The sequence below is a fragment of the Danio rerio genome, chromosome 12 (genome assembly GCF_049306965.1).
Source record: "Danio rerio strain Tuebingen ecotype United States chromosome 12, GRCz12tu, whole genome shotgun sequence".
Taxonomy (NCBI): domain Eukaryota; kingdom Metazoa; phylum Chordata; class Actinopteri; order Cypriniformes; family Danionidae; genus Danio; species Danio rerio.
The window spans coordinates 37,338,784-37,357,162 of record NC_133187.1 but is presented as its reverse complement, the minus strand read 5'-3'; the positions used below and the strand labels follow the sequence as shown (position 1 = coordinate 37,357,162).

The 18,379-nt window shown below is 34.3% G+C and overlaps 1 protein-coding gene across 24 annotated transcripts in view; it reads left to right on the top strand.

Annotated features, from left to right (window-relative positions):
• camk2g1 (calcium/calmodulin-dependent protein kinase (CaM kinase) II gamma 1) overlaps positions 1 to 18,379 on the top strand; it is a 159,824-nt gene that overhangs the window by 72,501 nt on the left and 68,944 nt on the right. For all 24 annotated transcript variants that reach the window (XM_005156371.6, XM_068224653.2, XM_005156366.6 and 21 more), the window contains 2 exon segments: positions 1,814 to 1,873; positions 14,315 to 14,369. In XM_005156371.6, the coding sequence (XP_005156428.1) occupies positions 1,814 to 1,873; positions 14,315 to 14,369 (115 nt within the window).

Below are 18,379 nucleotides of genomic sequence, written 5' to 3'. Positions count from 1 at the left end.
AACAGTATCTGAGGTGTTCACTAAAATTACTAAGTACAAGTGTGAAAGTGAATGATTTAAGTAGCCTACTGACCCGCTGACTGCCTGGACCCGCTGTCTCGAGCACATGACAGTGTGTGTACTTAAGCGTGTGTGGTCACGTGATGTGCATTTTCAGCAGTAGTGTGGAAGGAGGGCTGCTCAGAAATACTAAACGACAGTGTGGATGTTGATCATTTTCGTTCTAAAATGCCATTTAAAAACTATTTTTAAATGTGTATGAGTGTGTATTTTTCGCGAGCGGATTTGGGGTGGAGGATCGCGATCCCTTATGGTGTCCGTCGGTCATCAGGGATGGACGATGGCATCGTCTATCAGCCCAACCCTAATTGAAACATAGCTATCAATCCAAAACACAGCCAATGGAACTCTCAAATGCTTTCAGAGAAAGAAAATCAAGCTGTAGAATGGCCCAGCCAATCACCTGACTTGAATTCAATAGGAAATACAAAATAAAGCTCAGATTTGATAGACGAAACCCACAGAACTACCAAGACTTTTACACACTGTTGAAGTCTGTGAAATACTCACACCCGAGCAATGCAGGAAAGAAAGAAAGAAAGTAAGAAAGAAAGAAGAAACAGGTTGAAAATGCATAATTTTCTAGATTTAAAAGTAACTTGATCTTGATTTGGGCATGTTTAGAACTTTTTTTCCCCCCAAAAATGTTATTTGATGTGGATAATAAGCTTAAAGCAGTTTTAATATTTTATGTGCCGTGTCTCGTAAGAAAAATATGAAAGCTTGCATTGCCTGTCTGAATATTATCCGTCAAAACATTGTTTATTTGACTTTAAAGCCTATTATTTTCATCTAAAATATGAATCACTTCCAATTTCATTGGCCTCCGGCAGTGCATAGTGGGAGATTTTTACATTGCAAAGATGAATACAGCCAGTCAAGACATTGAGCTGCTATTTAGACTCCGTGTGTGTGTGGGGAAATGAGCCCTCGGGCTTGTTTGTTTAATTTTACATAACATTCATCCTTCGAGCTCACGCAAGCATATTACGTGTTTCATTAATAAGCCCTAGATTAGCTTGAACCTCACCCCCACTATGACAAATACACACTCGTATGATATACAGTATTATGATGATGGTGCCAAATTTATACCCTGGATAAATTGCCATAATTTTGTAGTTTGCTTTTGTTTTTTTAATTTAATAAATGCATCATATTATATATTTACTGTCATATTATTTTATTTTATTCATACCCTGGATAAATGGCCATCAATATATTATGATAATTTTCTGCATATAGCTTGTTTCTAATTAAATGTTTATCATTTATTGATTTATTTATTTAACTATTTATTATTTTAATTTGTTTATAGTCTGGATACATTAGCATATATTTCTGCAGTTTTTTTATTGTGGCCATCAATACATTATGATTATTTTCTAAATATAATTTTATTTTATTATTTAAAACATATATGTTTTATTTTATACTTACTTTGAATATTACTATGAATAGTTTCTGCATAAAGATTTTCTTTTCATTCACCTTTTTATATTTTTATTATTAATAAAAAATATATTATTTTCTTTAAAATGTATTTTATTTTATTTTATTTGCATTTTTTAAAATCTTTCTTGGATTGGTCAATTTATGATATCTGTGGACAAATGTTCTTTCTTCTTGGAGTAGAGGACAGAGCTGCTCACACCTTAGCTGAGGTGTCCTTCTCATTTTTTAGCTGTAAGAAGAAGACATCAGTCACCTCAAATATCTAACCTGCTGTCTTCCGTCTTTGTCATCTCTGCAGATCATCAGAAACTGGAACGTGAGGCCCGAATCTGTCGTCTACTCAAACACCCCAATATTGGTGAGTTCATCTTTATTTGAACTACTTTCATCATTTTAGAATACCAGCAAAGGCTTCAAATCTTAAATTAGAACGGTTTGGGTGGTGGATTACACATGGTATAGCCAATGTGTTTTATTGATTTAATTGCTTTTCACTGTCTTTAAATTGAACATTATTCAAATCAATAGTTTTGGAAAATCCTTATGCACCATGTTTGTTTTCTAACTATTTTAAAACTTCTACATCTTTATGACAAAGTTAAAGATTATAAAATAAAGTATTGTATAGCTATTTAGCATTAGTAGGATTCATTTTATGTTAATAGTTTTTGATAGTTTATGTTATTGTTTTTGAGAAAAAATGAAGTTTGAGACTTAAGTTTTTAACATATTTAAATTATTTCAATGGAATTTCACCAAGACTGCTTAATGTTTTTCTTAAAACTTCACTAAAACAGTAGCGTTATGTCTACATATGGGCAAAAATGAATCATAATTAATCGCATCCAAAGCTAAAATTTTTTAAATGATTTCAGTGTGTATATTATCTATATTATTTATGTATGCATAAATACACACAGGCATGCATATATTGAGAAGATGTTTATTTATATTTGGATATTAAATATATGTACCCTGTATATGACACAAATTATTTATACATTTAATACTCTATGAAAAATAATTGTTTTATTTCTATGTATATGTGTGTTTCACATATACATAATTAATATATAATGCTCACAGGTGGCACAGTGGTTCAGTGGTAAGCACTGTCGCCTCACAGCAAAAAAGTTGCTGGTTCGAGTCCTGGCTGGGCCAGTTGGCATATCTGTGTGGAGTTATAATGCTCTTCCCGTGTTTGCGTGGGTTTCCTCCAGGTGCTCCGGTTTCCCCTACAATCCAAAGAGATGCGCTGTAAGGGAGTTGGATGAACTAAATTAATCATAGTGTATGAGCAGGTGTGAATATGAGAGTGTATGGATGTTTCCCAGTGCTGGGCTGAGCTGCAAGGACGTCCGCTGCGTAAAACAAAAGCTAGAATTGTTAGTGGTTCATTCCTCTGTGGCGACCTCTAATAATCAGGGACTAAGCTAAAAGAAAAATGAATGAGCGAATAATACACACACATATAATGTCAAAAAACTTTTATTTTGGATGTGATTAATCTTTGCCCAGCACTAATTATTTCTATTAAAAATACATTTAAATTGTAATATATTTTAAAATGTTATTTATTTCTGTGATGCAAAGCTGAATTCTCATCACCATTATTGCAGTAGTCAGTGTCACATGATTTGATCAAGCGCATTTTGGATGATTGAAAAACTCATCATTGAAAACGCTTTACTCCATTTATTTCATCAAAATACTATTTGTATCATTTGATTTGTTTGGCCCAAACTTGATGTTAACTTCTCATCTTCTTCGTTATTCAAACAACAATTTGTGTCAGGGTCAAAACATTTAGAGCTCTATTTTGACAGTCCATGCGTCCAAGTGCAAAACGCAGGACGCAAAAGCATTAAGGGCGTGTCAGAATCCACTTTTGCTATTTTAAGGACTGAAAAATCTGCTACACGTTGCGGCGCATAGTCTAACAGGGTTGAGTTTATTCTCTTAATGAGTTATAGGTGTTATGAGAATAAACCAATCTGAGTCTCATCTCCCATTCCCTTTAAGAGTCAGTGGCGCCTCTCCATTGCGCATTTGCTACTTACATGGCGGACTCTGTAAGTGGAAAAACTGAACGCTTCACTAGAGAGAAAACAGTTAACAGAGAATAAATTGAGAGATGAGCCTCCTCATTATTTACTTTCACTTTCACTCTCGTGGATAGGAAAAAGTGTTGTACGCACAGACATCAATTAGCCTAGATGTAATTAATTTAATTTGTTAAGTGCAAAGATTTGTTTTAAGACTATTTCTAAATTCAGTTCTAATTTACAGCAAACGAATAATGAACAATAATAACAAAGTGTGGTCAAAAAACTGAGTTATTTCCAAATACACATGCTGTGCCCAATATGGTCTAAAACCTGAAAGGTGGACAAATCTAAGCTTGTTTTTAATAAAACAAATATAAATATGCATATAATAAATAATACTGCTAATAATGATAACACTAAACAAAAGCAAATTGTCATGAATAAACTGAAAAAGCGCCCCGAGATGAAGATGGCATGAAGGCAGTGGTTTTTATATTTACGTAGGCTAGAAAATAATGTTTTGTAAAATTTTAATCCTTTAATTCTTTTTCACTTGTAAAGATATTTGTGTATTGCTGTACATCCTGTGTGTATTAAGCAGTGTGTAAGTGAGGCGCAAAATTAACGCGCTCTGCGCTGGACTTTAGACCTGCTTTGATCTGGTCTATTGAGTGGTCTATTTAAGTTCCTCAAAATAGCCAAGTGCCAGCAATACGCCTCAACATGCCTCTTTTTTTTAGACCAGTACGCCTATGGGCACACATATGAGTGCAAATGCATTTGCTATTTTAAACAGTGTGGTGCAAAACGTCAAAATGATTCTTGCGCTGAGCTGAAACTAGTAATCAACATTTGCGTCACGCCTTGCCTCGCATTGCACCGGGTGCATGATAGGGCCCTTAGTGTTTAAAACACTATGAATGAGTGTAAACCTCAGATAGTCTGACTCTGATTGGCCGTAAGAATTTCTTTTCAGCCTTTGGTTCATCACTAGGTTTGCTCCAGCCAATAGCAGAACAGCAACTACTGGGTAGGCGGGGCTAGAGATTGTTAGGTCCCAACTGATTGGTCAAATTTAGATAAAAAACCAATGCAAAAAATGTATGTTTTCAGACATCTGCGATATAGAGATAAATTGCATATACTATTGACGCAATAACGATAATTTTGTGATATATTGTGCAGCCCGAGCTTTAAATTGTGTTTAATAATAACATTTAGAATGGCATTAGCCATTCTAAATGTTGGCTGGATTTAGACAATATCCTTCATATTAATACAACTTAAATTTTTTTACCTCTCCAACATTTAATTAGCTGGAGTTTTTGAAGTATATAAGACTTCCTAAACTAAATCTTACAAACTTCTGACTAGGATTGTAAATTAGTGTCCAAACTTTCAGATGGTGCTGTAGATGTGAGTTTGTCGCAGTGAATATCTGCAGCTGCGAGTGTTTATAAGTGTGTGTGTGTTTGAGCTGGTGCCAGTGATAACTGGGACTGAATTAGGCTGAAGTATTTTTTGCAGCAGAAAATACTGTGTCCTGCGGAACAACCTCTCCCGAAAGTCTTTGTCTGAAACAACGTTGGAACAATAGAGCAAAATAAGCATTGTGAGGGAGAAAATTAGCTTATAGAGAGCAGGTTTTAGTACACTGAAATTGAATGAGAATGACAAAAAATACAGAGAAATGAGTGGAGACGGAAAGTAGGAGGGAATGATCGATAGATGAAGATGAACAAGACCTGAGAGAGCAGAAGAACTGAAAAGACGACGGTGACAAAGAAAGAGGTAAAGGTGGAGGGATGGAGGGCGATGGAGAGGAATAGAAGAGGAGTGGAGCTCTATAAATAACTGTGCTGAGGTGGGAGATGCTGGTGGGCAGCAGTTCAGCCCAAATACCGTCATTATCACCAATGAGCTCAACAGCACAGTAACAGAAGACGATGGAGAGCGTAGAAAACTACAAAAACCCTGTAGAAACAAGTACCTGGTTGAGGATACACTCTTAAAAATGTTATGGTTCTCTATTGGACCTGAAGATTTAATGGGATATCACATTCATTTGTATACTTTTTGATTTATTAGCTAATTTTTATGAATTTTTACGATTTTATTCGTACAGTTTGGATGATTTGTTCATCCCCCAAATTATGGTTGGGTTTGGTGCCATGCCCCCTTTAAAAATCTTGTATGAATTTGGGCAAATTAGCCACTACACTGAAATTATGTAAAATAGTAAAAATTTTCTTGTGAGATCAGGCTGGATGCTTCCACAAAGAAATTTTAAAATGCACACAGGTTACCCCTTTTTATGATTTAATAATAATATTATGGTTCTTCTGAGTGTGCCAGTTTAGGTTCAGTTCAACGCACAGTTCAGATGTTTTTATTATAATGTGTTAAAAAGTGTCATGTTGGGGGCGTTTACACAGTGTGCTGTTTTAGGGGCGTGTTGCTTCACAGTTTCGGCTTCCCGCCCAACGTACCAAGGGGGCGGAGCCAAGATCTCTCATGCTCTGTGTTTGCAACAGACAGGCTGACAGACAGAGGGAAAGAAGCTAAGCTAAGCTAGGATGAGCATTTAGCCGTACATGTACGTTTCGGACACACCAAGCAGAGAGTACAAAATCCTATGTGTCTTTGTATAGTCTCGGTGTAAAAGTGCCGAGCTTGTACACAGAGACTAATAACCACACACACTGAATTAACTTAAGCTCCGCCGCGTGCACCCAGACAGAAACCCACGCAGCGCCGAGCCGCTGACCCGAAGCTCCGCCGCGTGCACCCCGACAGAAACCCACGCCCAGAACTCTGAAATGTTTCAGTTTCTTTCATTTTTCACTTTGTCATTTTGAAAATGTTGCCAGGAAGTAAAATTGCAATATCTTGTTTAAAAAAAGGATATAATCATGAAAAATGTGTAAATGCGTCCTTTTATTAAAACCAGAATACAGATATGTAAAAAATTGAGAGGTTTGGTATAGAGAAGTGCTGCTGAAGTGGAGGTTAGCGGGTCAGTGCAGGAGGAAAAACTCCTTTTCAGAAAACAACCTTAAATATATATATGGAATTGTTTGTTTTTTGCTTTATTTTTGATTTTTGTTTTTGATAATTTACACTATAAATGTTTAGTTTATTATAAGTAATGTTGTCTTTTCATTTGTGTTTAGCAAGTATCAAAGAATTAAAGAGAAAAATGAATGAATGAATGAATGAATGAATGAATGAATTAATGAATGAATGAACGAATAAATAAATAAATAAATAAATAAATAAATAAATAAATAAATAAATAAATAAATAAATAAATAAGCTGGTCCCACTGGAATGTTTACTTGGATTATGGGGATTAAAATATAAAGTCATTCATTCATTTATCATTCATTCATTCATTCTTCTTTATTTAAGTATCCAACAGGAATAACTGCATTATGATATTTTATTATATTAACTTGATAATTAATCATAGTGTGTCATATATTTATACCCCTGGGGCCAAAGTACAGAAACATCCAGCACCAGTCTTATCTGTTTGGTAACCATGGTGATTTCAGAGAGAATCTCATTTAGGAGACTTGAGATAGGAATTTTCTATACCGAAAAGCCCTGTTAGATATTTAAAATAATTTATAGTTGCCTTTGAAAGGTTTTAACATTTCACTTTTTTTAAAATGTATTATACAAAACACTTATAACTGCTCAAGTATGATTGTTTCATACATCAATCTTTTCAAAACTTTCATAATGTAAGATACACATTTTTATGGATCCATTTTTATTCAATCCATATTGTCCCAACACAAATAGTGAAGGAATTAAGGTTAAAATCTGCAGTGACTCCACAAACCTGATCTGTTCTGAATTGAGTGTCTTCCCCAGACAGTCTCAGGTGCTCTGCAGAGACCCAGAGGGATGCGCCTTTTTGAGGCTTAAAAATGCATCCGGCAACTCCGGCCGATGTTTCTAACGTTCCTAAAATGTCCAGGAGTCGACTTTTGCTTTTGCCTTCTAAAGTTGTTACGTTTTTGCATTAGTCTTTTATTAAAGATTACTTTCCGCTTGGCTTCACATTTGACAGCATGCACAACCGAGAGAAAAAGTAAATGCTTGATTGTTTGATCTAAACAATTTAAAAATAGAGGACAAAATGACAACTGAACTGACATCATTAGAAATAGTCAATTAACAATCAATAATTTACACTTTTTAATTAATTATTAATAAATATTATGCATTTTTATAAGTATTGGCAGTTTTTATTCAGTTTTCCTGTAATTTATTTCTCATTTGATGTACATGTTATTTATTTGATGATGTGGATATGATACATATTTTATACATAAATAAAATGCTTTGGCAAAACTGCACTACATGTCATGCCAATAAAGCAACCTGAACTAAAAATCACATTATTTTTTTTGTGTCGCACGTAGTTAACGATTTATATGCCATGGGAAAAGGATGTGTTTTAATCAGTCTACCACCGCAAGAAGTGCATCCGGAAAGAATTAATTGCGCTTCACTTTTTCCACATTTTTTTAATGTTACAGCCTTATTCCAAAATGGATTAAATTCCTCAAAATTCTACCCACAAAACCCCATAATAACAATGTGACATTTTTTTTTTAAATTGTTGCAAATTTAATAAAATTTAAAAACCTGAAAAATTTGCATGTACACCAGTATTCACACAGTATTCGTGAAGCTCTAAATTGAGCTCAGGTCCATTCTGTTTCCACTGATCATTCTTGAGATGTTTCAGCAGCTTAATTGGAGTTCTTCTGTGGTAAATTCAGTTGATTGAACATGATTTGAAAAGGCATACACCTGCCTATATAAGGTCCCAGGGTTGACAGTGCATGTCAAAGCACAAAGGAATTGTCTGTAGACCTCCGAGACAGGATGGTCTCAAGGCACAAGTTCTAGGGAAGGTTACAGAAAAATTTCTGCTGCTCTGAAAGTTCCATTGAGCACAGTGGCCTCCATCATCCTTAAGTGGAAGATGTTTGGAACCACCAGGACTCTTCTTAGAGCTGGTCGGCCATCAAAGCTGAGTGATCGGGGAAAAAGAGCCTTAGTCAGGGAGGTGATCAATAACCCGATGGTCACTCTGTGTAAACTCCAGCGTTCTTCTGTGGAGAGAGGAGAACCTTACAGAAGGACAACCATCTGTGCAGCAATCCAACAATCAGGCCTGTATGGTAGAGTGGCCAGACGGAAGCCACTGCCTGCCTGGAATTTGCCAAAAGGCATCTGAAGGACTCTTAAACCATAAGAAACAAAACTCTCTGGTCTAATGAGACTAAAATTGAACTCTTTGGAGTGAATGCCAGGTGTTACGTCTGGAGAAAACCAGAAACTGCTCATCACCAGGCTAATACCGTCCCTACAGTGAAGCATGGTGGTAGCAGCATCATGCTGTGGGGATGTTTTTCAGCAGCAGGAACTGGAAGGCTAGTCAGGATAGAGGGAAAGATGAATGCAGCAATGTACAGAGACATCCTGAATGAATACCTGCTTCAGAGTGCTCTTGACCTCAGAGTGGGGCGATAGTTCATCTTCCAGCAGGACAATGAGCCAAAGCACAGCGCCAAAATTTTAATGGAGTGGCTTCACAACAACTCTGTGAATGTCCTTGAGCGGCCCAGCCAGAGCCCAAACTTAAATCCTATTGAACATCTCTGGAGAGATCTGAAAATGGCTGTACACCGTCGCTTCACATCCAACCTGATAAAGCTTGAGAGGTACTGCAAAGAGGAATGGGCAAAAATTCCTAAAGACTGGTGTGCCAAGCTTGTGGCATCATATTCAAAAAGACTTGAGGCTGTAATTACTGCCAAAGGTGCATCAACAAAGTATTGAGCAAAGTCTGTGAATACTTGTATGTGATTTTTCAGCTTTTTTATTTTTAATAAATTTGCAACATTTTCCAAAAAAAGCTTTTCACATTGTCATCGTGGTGTATTGTGTGTAGAATTTTTTGAAAATAAATGAATTTAATCCATTTTGGAATAAGGCTGTAACAAAAAAAAATGTGGAAAAAGTAAAGCGCTGTAAATACTTAATAGCTGCACTGAATATATCAAACCTGTGGGAAGCACTGTACTAGACAGAATAAGATAATACTGTTTATGCATATGCGAATGCCTGGTTATGTAACCTTTAATATTAACTTCCACCAGCTGATTTGTACTGTAGTTCTGCTGTCTGGCATCTCTTATACCGCACTGACCAGAGCGTCACACTCCAGTCTAGTGTCTTTCTCCTCTTTTCACTCTCTCGCCATCTTTCCATCCACTGTGTTTTCTGTGGACCCCGAGGTGATGCTGTCCTCTTTTTCCCTGCTCCATCACCTGTATGTGTGTGTGTCTCTCCTTCACTTTTCCCGGCTGTCGTCTCTCCTCCAGTGGACAGCTTGTCATGTTTTCTGCTTGGGCTGCACATAAGTGCTGAACAATAGAGCCAATGAAGGAGGAGAGATGGAGAGAAAGAGACAGTCTGAAAGGTTAAAGAGGAGAGAGGACAGCAAGCTCATGGCTGCTGGCGCTGTTGGCACACAATCGTCTGTATCTGGCTTTATCCTCTCTGTATCACTCGTTCAGCAAGTCTTGCAGTTTTGTGTTTGACTCCGTGAGCTTGTAGATTTTTCTTGGTCAGCATTAAAAGTGGTGTTATAATTAATAATACAAATAGTAGTAGCAATAATAGTAATAATAATAGTTTTTGATTTTGTTATTGGAAGTCGTTGTTTTTGCATGTTTTTGGTTTTAATTTTCTAAACGTATGTAGGTCAGTTATTATTATTATTATTATTATTATTATTATTATAAATTACGAATTACCTTAAACTTAAATATAGTAGTAGCAGCAACAGTAACAATAATGTGGATAATAATAATAATAATGATAATGATAAAAATAATAATAAAATGAAAGTATTAAATATGTAACTAATAATACAATTATTATTATTTACAATAATAGCAGTCTTTGATTTTGTTATTGGAAGTCATGATTTTTGTATGTTTTTGCGTTTGTTTTTTGCAAAAAAATTGTTATGTTTTAATACTGATAATAATAATGCTAATAGTTATTAGTAATAAATGCTAATATTATTATAAAATATAATATGAATTACCTTAAACTTAGTATTATATGAAAGTATTATAAAATGTAACTAATAATACAAATATTATTAATGGTAATAATAATAGTTTGATTTTGTTATTGGAAGTCATTATTTTTGCATGTTTTGCAGTTTTATTTTGCAAAAATTATGTAGATCAAAATATCATCATCATCATCATCATCAACAACAACAACAACAACGACGGCAATAATAGTTTATCATTATTATTATTATTATTAATATTATTATTATTATTAAATTACCATAAACTATAATCAATATATAAAACATTAGTAGTAGTAATATTAACAAAAACTTTAGTATTATAAAATGTAACTAATAATTCAAATATCAGTAATGCTTGTTATTAATTCTAATTATTTTTAGAAAAACTCATTAATTTATAAAATCATGCAGTTTTGCAATTTAGCCCTGAAATTACACAGTATAAAAATAACAATTTATATATAACATTTATATATTATTGTATTAAATAATAATAATAATAATAATAATAATAATAATAACAATAATAATAATAATACCTGTTGTTGTTGTTGTTGTTGTTGTTACGATTATTATAGTATATTTATAAATGTGTTGACCTTTAAATTTGTATGTATTTGATGTTTCATTTTGCCCATAAATTACACAATTCACCTTATAATAATTACTAATTGGATGTTTTAATGAGATATGTGTAATTTTTAATAGCAAAAAGGTGATGTGTGTGATTTATTTATTTATTTATTTTTTTGTATGCAAATTAAAAAAAGCATAAAATATAGTTTATTTTGATCTCCATCGACTTTTTATTGGTAGATCAAAATTATAGCCCCACCTCCAAACTCACATCATTGGTTTAAACCATACGTGTATTCTTGATGCTCAAACAAAGCACAGCAATATTTTGAAAACACCACACTGATTACATTTTCCTTTGGAAACTTTAATGTGTGTCATTCTTACAGTAAAAACAACAAAACTCGCCTTCAGTATAGCCAAAAATATTATTACCATATTTCCATCCACTAAAATCGACACTGGATCCCAGTCCTACACTACATTGCGTCTCTCTAAATATCACCATACCTTCTTTTCCAGCTGTTTAATGTGCTTAGATGTCAATTGTGGTATTTGTCCTCTGTCTATAGTGATTAAGACTTTATTAATCTGGAGCTCCTGTAATTATTGGCTCGTGTTTGCAGTACCAGTGTCAACAGGCTGGGCTTTGCTTGTCAAATAATCGCTCTGAGGTCTATTGACTCGCCCCTTTACTCTAATAATGTAGATGTAATCTATCTAATATATGTATTTCCAGCATCAGATTAGCCTCAATCCCTCTATTATTTGCCCTCCACCTCTCCCCCCTCCTTTTGCTAGTTGCTATGTTGCTCTTTCTCTCATAAGGCTCCTGCTATTCTGGGCAGTGTTTACTCAACTCTCTCTGCTTATTTCTTTCACTCTCTCTTTCTCTATCCACCTCCCACCCTGATACTCTGTCTACGTGACACACTGCTAGTCATCTATACTCTGTCTTTCAATGCATTCTCTTTTGTTGTTCATTTGACTCATTATGGTCATCTTAAAGGGACAGTTCACCCAGGAATGAAAATGTACTCGCATTTATTTTCTCTGAATGGGTTGCTAATCTTTATCAGCTGATTTGTTCTGTTTTGTTCTGTTCTGTTAATTTATTAATAGAAGATATTTTAGAAAATGCTGGAACTAACATCCATGGGAGATATTTTGAAAAATTTTGGAAACCAGTAGCCATTGATTTCCAATGTGTTTCTTTTTTTCTTTCTTTCTTTTTATGACACTGTATAACAATAATTAATTTATTTACAGTACTGTGACGGTTGGGTTTAGGGTCAGGGTTGGGGGTAGGCGTTAAAAAATACAATTTATTTGGTTATTTAATAGATAGCATAAATAATACTTGGTACAACTACTGTTTTTTACATTACTGTGAGGGTTGGGTTTAGGGTTGCTATGGATTTCCATAGTGTTTCTTTTACAATGGATGTCAGTTCTAGCTTTTTCCAAAATATCTTCTATTAATTATTTTGTTCTGTTAAACACAATAGAAGATATTTTGAAGAATGTTGAAAAACAGTAACCATTGACTTTCATAGTGTTTCTTCTTCTATGAATATCAGTTCCAGCATGTTCTAAGTTATCTTCTATTAATTAACTTGTTCTGTTAAACACAACAGAAGATATTTTGACGAATGTTGGAAACCAGTAGCCATTGACTTCCATAGTGTTTCTTTCTTTTTCTTCTTCTATGGATGTCAGTTCCAGCACTTTCCAAACTGTCTTATAATTAATTAATTTGTACATTTGCTCTATTAAACACATTAGAAGATATTTTGAAGAATGTTGGAAATCGGTAGCCATTGACTTCCATAATGTTTCTTCTTCTATGGATGTCTGTTGCACCATTTTTCATAATATCTTCTATTAATTAATTTGTTCATTTGTTCTATTAAACACAATAGAATATATTTTGAAGAATGTTGAAAACCAGTAACCATTGATTTCAGTAGTGTTGTTTCTTCTTTTTCTTCTGTCAATTGCACCATTTTTTATAATATCTTCTATTAATAAATTTATTTTGTTAAACACAATAGAAGATGTTTTGAAGAGTGTTGGAAAACAGTAGCCATTGACTTCAGTAGTGTTGTTTGTCTTCTTTTTCTTCTTCTTTTTCTTCTTCTTCTTCTTCTTCTTCTTCTTCTTCTTCTTCTTCTTCTTCTTCTTCTATGTCAGTTCCAGCATTTTCCATAATATTTTCTATTAATTAATTTGTTCATTTGTTCTGTTTAACACAACTAAAGATATTTTGAAGAATGTTGAAAACCAGTAACCATTGACTTCAATAGTGTTGTTTCTTCTTATATGTCAAGTGCACCATTTTTCATAATATCTTCTATTAATTTATTTGTTTTGTTAAACACAATAGAAAATGTTTTGAAGAATGTAGGAAACCAGTAGCCATTGACTTTAGCAGTGTTGTTTCTTCTTCTTCTTCTTCTATGTCAGTTCCAGCATTTTCCATAATATCTTCTAATTAATTAATTTGTTCATTTGTTCTGTTAAACACAATAGAAGATATTTTGAAGAATGTTGTAAAACAGTAACCATTGACTTCCATAGTGTTTCTTCTTCTATGGATATCAGCAATTTTTTAAAATATCTTCTATTAATTAATTTGTTAGTTTGTTCTTTTAAACAAAACAGAAGATCTTTTGATAAATGTTGGAAACTGGTAGCCGTTGTTTTCCATAGTGTTGTTTTTTCTTCTTCTATGAATGTCAGTTCCAGCATTTTCCAAAATAAATTTGGGTTTGGAACAAGCAGAGTGTGATTAAAGCATATTTTTTTTCTCTGGGTGAACTGTCCCTTTAAATCTGTAAATTTGCTTTGTAGTCGTGAGCATTACTATCATAGCGTGTAATTGGACATGTGCTGTATGTTGTTATGAATGCTGTGTGATGGAGCGAAGAATGCTGAGGATTTCCCGCTCATTATAAGCGTTTGCTTTCATAATGCATTATCTCTGTGTTGATGATGCTTATTGCTGATTCTCCTGTTGTGTTTGTGTTTTTTTTAGTTCGGCTCCATGACAGTATCTCAGAAGAAGGTTTCCATTACCTGGTGTTTGACCTGTGAGTATGACCGAAACTTGGTTACACACACACATAAACACACGTGTCGTGTGACTCAGCAGTATACAGTATGCAGTGCTGTAACTCGAGATATGATAATAATATAGGCTTTGTTCCAAAGCCTTACTAGCCTGAAGCTGCCTTGCCTGAAATTTGAACTCAAAATTTAAAAGTGTGTGTGTGTGTGTGTGTGTGTGTGTGTGTGTGTGTGTGTGTGTGTGTGTGTGTGTGTGTGTGTGTGTGTGTGTGTGTGTGTGTGTGTATGAATGCACTTTAATGACTCATTTCAAAATTGTGGGTACATTTGTAAGCATTTTCCATTCATTTACTTTTAACTGCAAATGGATCATTTACGTTAAACTGAATACATTGTTAATGTCAAAATAATATAAAATGCTAAATGTGGTGATGAACATTTGATTGATGTTGTTTAGCTTGTTCAGTTGTTTAAACCAATAACAGTTGACAATAACAGATTTCCACTATTTTGTGCTTTAGCTCAAGATGCTAACCTGAAATCTAGCTCAAAGTTTCTATGCTGCTATCTTGACCCCATAGATGTATACACTAGATATCGCAACCATCAATACCGCCGCCACATTTGTACAGTGCTCCCATTCAACCACATTAATCAAGCCTAAAGCCAATTTGAAGATGCTGGACTCCACATAAAAGCAGAACATTTCATTGGTTAGATTTAGCTTTTCACGATTTTGTATGTTTTAAACTTTAGTGCTGAGCAAGTAACTAGGGCTGGGTGATATGGTGCAAAAAAATCATATACTGGTATTTTAGAAGGAATGACGGTATACAATATATATCCCGTATTTTCTCATAATTGGTTACTTAAGAGTTGAAGCCTTAATTAAAACTTTATCAAAAAATTTTGAATAAAAAAAAAATAATTCAAACACAGGTGTTTCCCTCCCTGTTAACAAATAAGCAGCTACATTAAAAAAACATCTGCGCAAAATCTTTGATAAATAAATACAGTACAGGTTTTTCTCCTGCTTAACACTAATCACCTTATTCTTCGCCAACGAGTGGCCGCAGCTATTTGAATCTTTTTGGCTTGAGAATTTCGGTGTCATTCACTTCAATTCATTTTTAGACATTAAAAACTGCTCTATTTTGCTGTTTGATGTTGCAAACTGATATTTTCTTATTATATTATTCTACTTGATCTGTATAGTCATGCAAACATTTGTTTGTAGAGCAAGTAGTTTGACCGTTTTCTGCCCTTTATTATTCCTAGTCATTTCTCCCATAGGCGACTGAATAGGGAGTTCTAAAACAATCGCGAAAACAGGCGCACTTCTGCATTTTAGAATAAGGTCAATAAGTTGCACAGCATTTTAAATTATAAACAAAATCTTTGATAAATAAATACAGTACAGTTTTTTTTCCTGCCTAACACTATACACAGCACTACTGTGCTGTTGTGCAAATAACAGTAAACCGAACCATAGAAAACAGCTACATTGTGAGAGCAAATAAGGAACACTTAAATAGTAACGCAACAAAAAGTATTGTAGGATAGAAAAGAACTACATTGAATACAAATACAGTGTTTTTATATGTAATCCTGTATAGAACAGTTGTTTGATTTACAAACAACAATTAAATCAGCTGTATATGTTTTTAGGTACACATTCACATGTATGTATTGTGCACAATTAATAAACAATGCACATATCCAAGAAATCTAAAGAGAAGTCTTTCACTCCATGTAGAAAATCCTACACTTTTTCTTTTGTTTTGATTGAACTTGTTTTACTAAATATTAAATAAGGAGAAACGAATAGACTATAGATATGAGAAGTAACGAAATTGTTTCAGAGTACTGTGATGAAATGCTGATTGAGCATATAAATGTAAACAGTCATCATAACAGAGCAGAACGCAGAGCAAAATGTTTTATAATGTAAATGTAAAGAGGCTGTCGTGTAATAAATACTGAACTTAAATTCAGTGAATATGAGGTGGTTTCACTTTCGAAACGCAGTATAAATTCCTCCAATATTGCCGTATGTAAATCTTTTGAACACATTCAGGTATCGATTTGACAAAGCTTCTATGTTCATTCTTGCTGTCAATTGCGGAAGAAATGATCGATGAAAGTTTTTTGATAAACCGCTGTGACATCTGCAGGCACTGACGGTTGTGCGTGCATGCGAAGGGGAGTGAGATTGCATTCATTTACGCATGCACACATTTGTGCAAGTGGACTAGTGGAGCTCGCGTGCTACCTTAGAGTGGTCTGTTTCACGCAGAATGCGCACGTGTGGCCTCAAACCATATCGATATGAACAATATTGGTTAATACCGCATCGCGTTGGGGAATCATATCGATATATCCCCAGAACTCGATATTCCTCCCAGCCCATTTATTTTTATAATGACTTAAAATAAAAAACTAAATACACAGGGTTTTTTAATAGCAGAAATTGTCAGAAGCTTTTGATTCACAGATATTTTTCCATTTGTTTAGTCTTTCAAGTTGCATCATGGTACTTATATTAAGCAAATTAACAAAGTTCTTTGCAGATTTATTTAAAAGAGTGTTTTTATTGCTAAAATAAAATTGAATTTAACAAAATGCTAAAACGATTTTGTTGGCCAGTGATATACGTGGCCTATACCTACTGCATCACCCCATGTAATAGCAATAATCCTAATGAAGAAAACTGCGTTCAATCATGAGAGAATGGGTTTGCTCTTATAATATAAACATCTTATTTCTATTAGGTACTTGCGCTGATTATTGAAAATCATTGTTTGGAATGAAGCTAGCTTCCTTCTTCTAGTGAGTTTTAAACTCTCAGCTGCTGTAAGGTAAGCTCCCTGCTATTTAAATTGAGGAGGGATAAGTTATCAAACCCAAGATATTTTGCTCTGAATGTCTGCAGGCAGATAAATGCAGCTGAAATATGTTTGACAAGAACACCTAGTACATGCACGTCAAAAATATATCCTTCAATTTGATAGCATCTGTCAGGAGAATTGATGGCTAGACATTTGTGGGTGGCCCTATGAATGCGATTTAGTACTGTCAAGACAGTTGCTTCCGTGATTGTGTCCCGGTTTTCAGCCTAGTCCAGTGCACTTTGATTTTTCCAGGCCTCATTTTGGAACTCAATTTATGTGGAACAGAGGCTGAGTTAGTTACTAATGTTCCTGTTATACACATCTCATGCACACCTAAATGCACACCACCCTCACCGTTTACAGTCAGACCATCACAGGATGGCAGTTTGTGCAGGAATTGTTTTATTTTCAAGTGGAAAAATAACAAATTAAATGTTTGGTGTCTATTATGCTCGCATTGATAAAAATTAGTCGCTAGTCATTACTGTCACACAATCCTTTCTGATAAATAATTCTAATCTTATGATTTAGGATTCAAAAAAACAAGACTTATTATTAGTAGTAAACAGCTGTGTTAACAGTAGGCTCTTATTTTAGGAGGATTCTTTTTTTGGTGTATTAACATAAAAAAATTAAATATGTAATACACACACACACACACACACATGCAGTGTCGGGCAGTAGCGTCGCTACAAGTAGTGACGCTACTAGCTTAACTACGTTTTTTTCAGTAGTGTGGTGGTGGTGTCTCTACTTTTTAAATCAAATAGCTTTTCAGTAGCGAAGTAAATCCATATAATGGTGAAAGACGATTTCTTCTTCTTCCTATTTTATGGTAGTAAACAACACACTTTTTGGTGCGTTATTGCCACCTCTTGTTCTGGTTGGTGACATCACCAACTGATTAGGCAAACACGAGAAATTTACTTGATGGAAAGATGACTGAGGGAGAGGAGTTATTTCTGAAGCAGGATTCCTCGTGAACATACCTCGAGAAATACATGTTAAGATGCAGTAACGTTAATTCTGATACTGTGCTCAAAATACTTTTATTAACTTATAGTAAGTACTATAATGTTTTTGAATTACACAGGAGTGGATACTCAAATTAGTTTGTTGTGTTTTTTATTATATATTATATT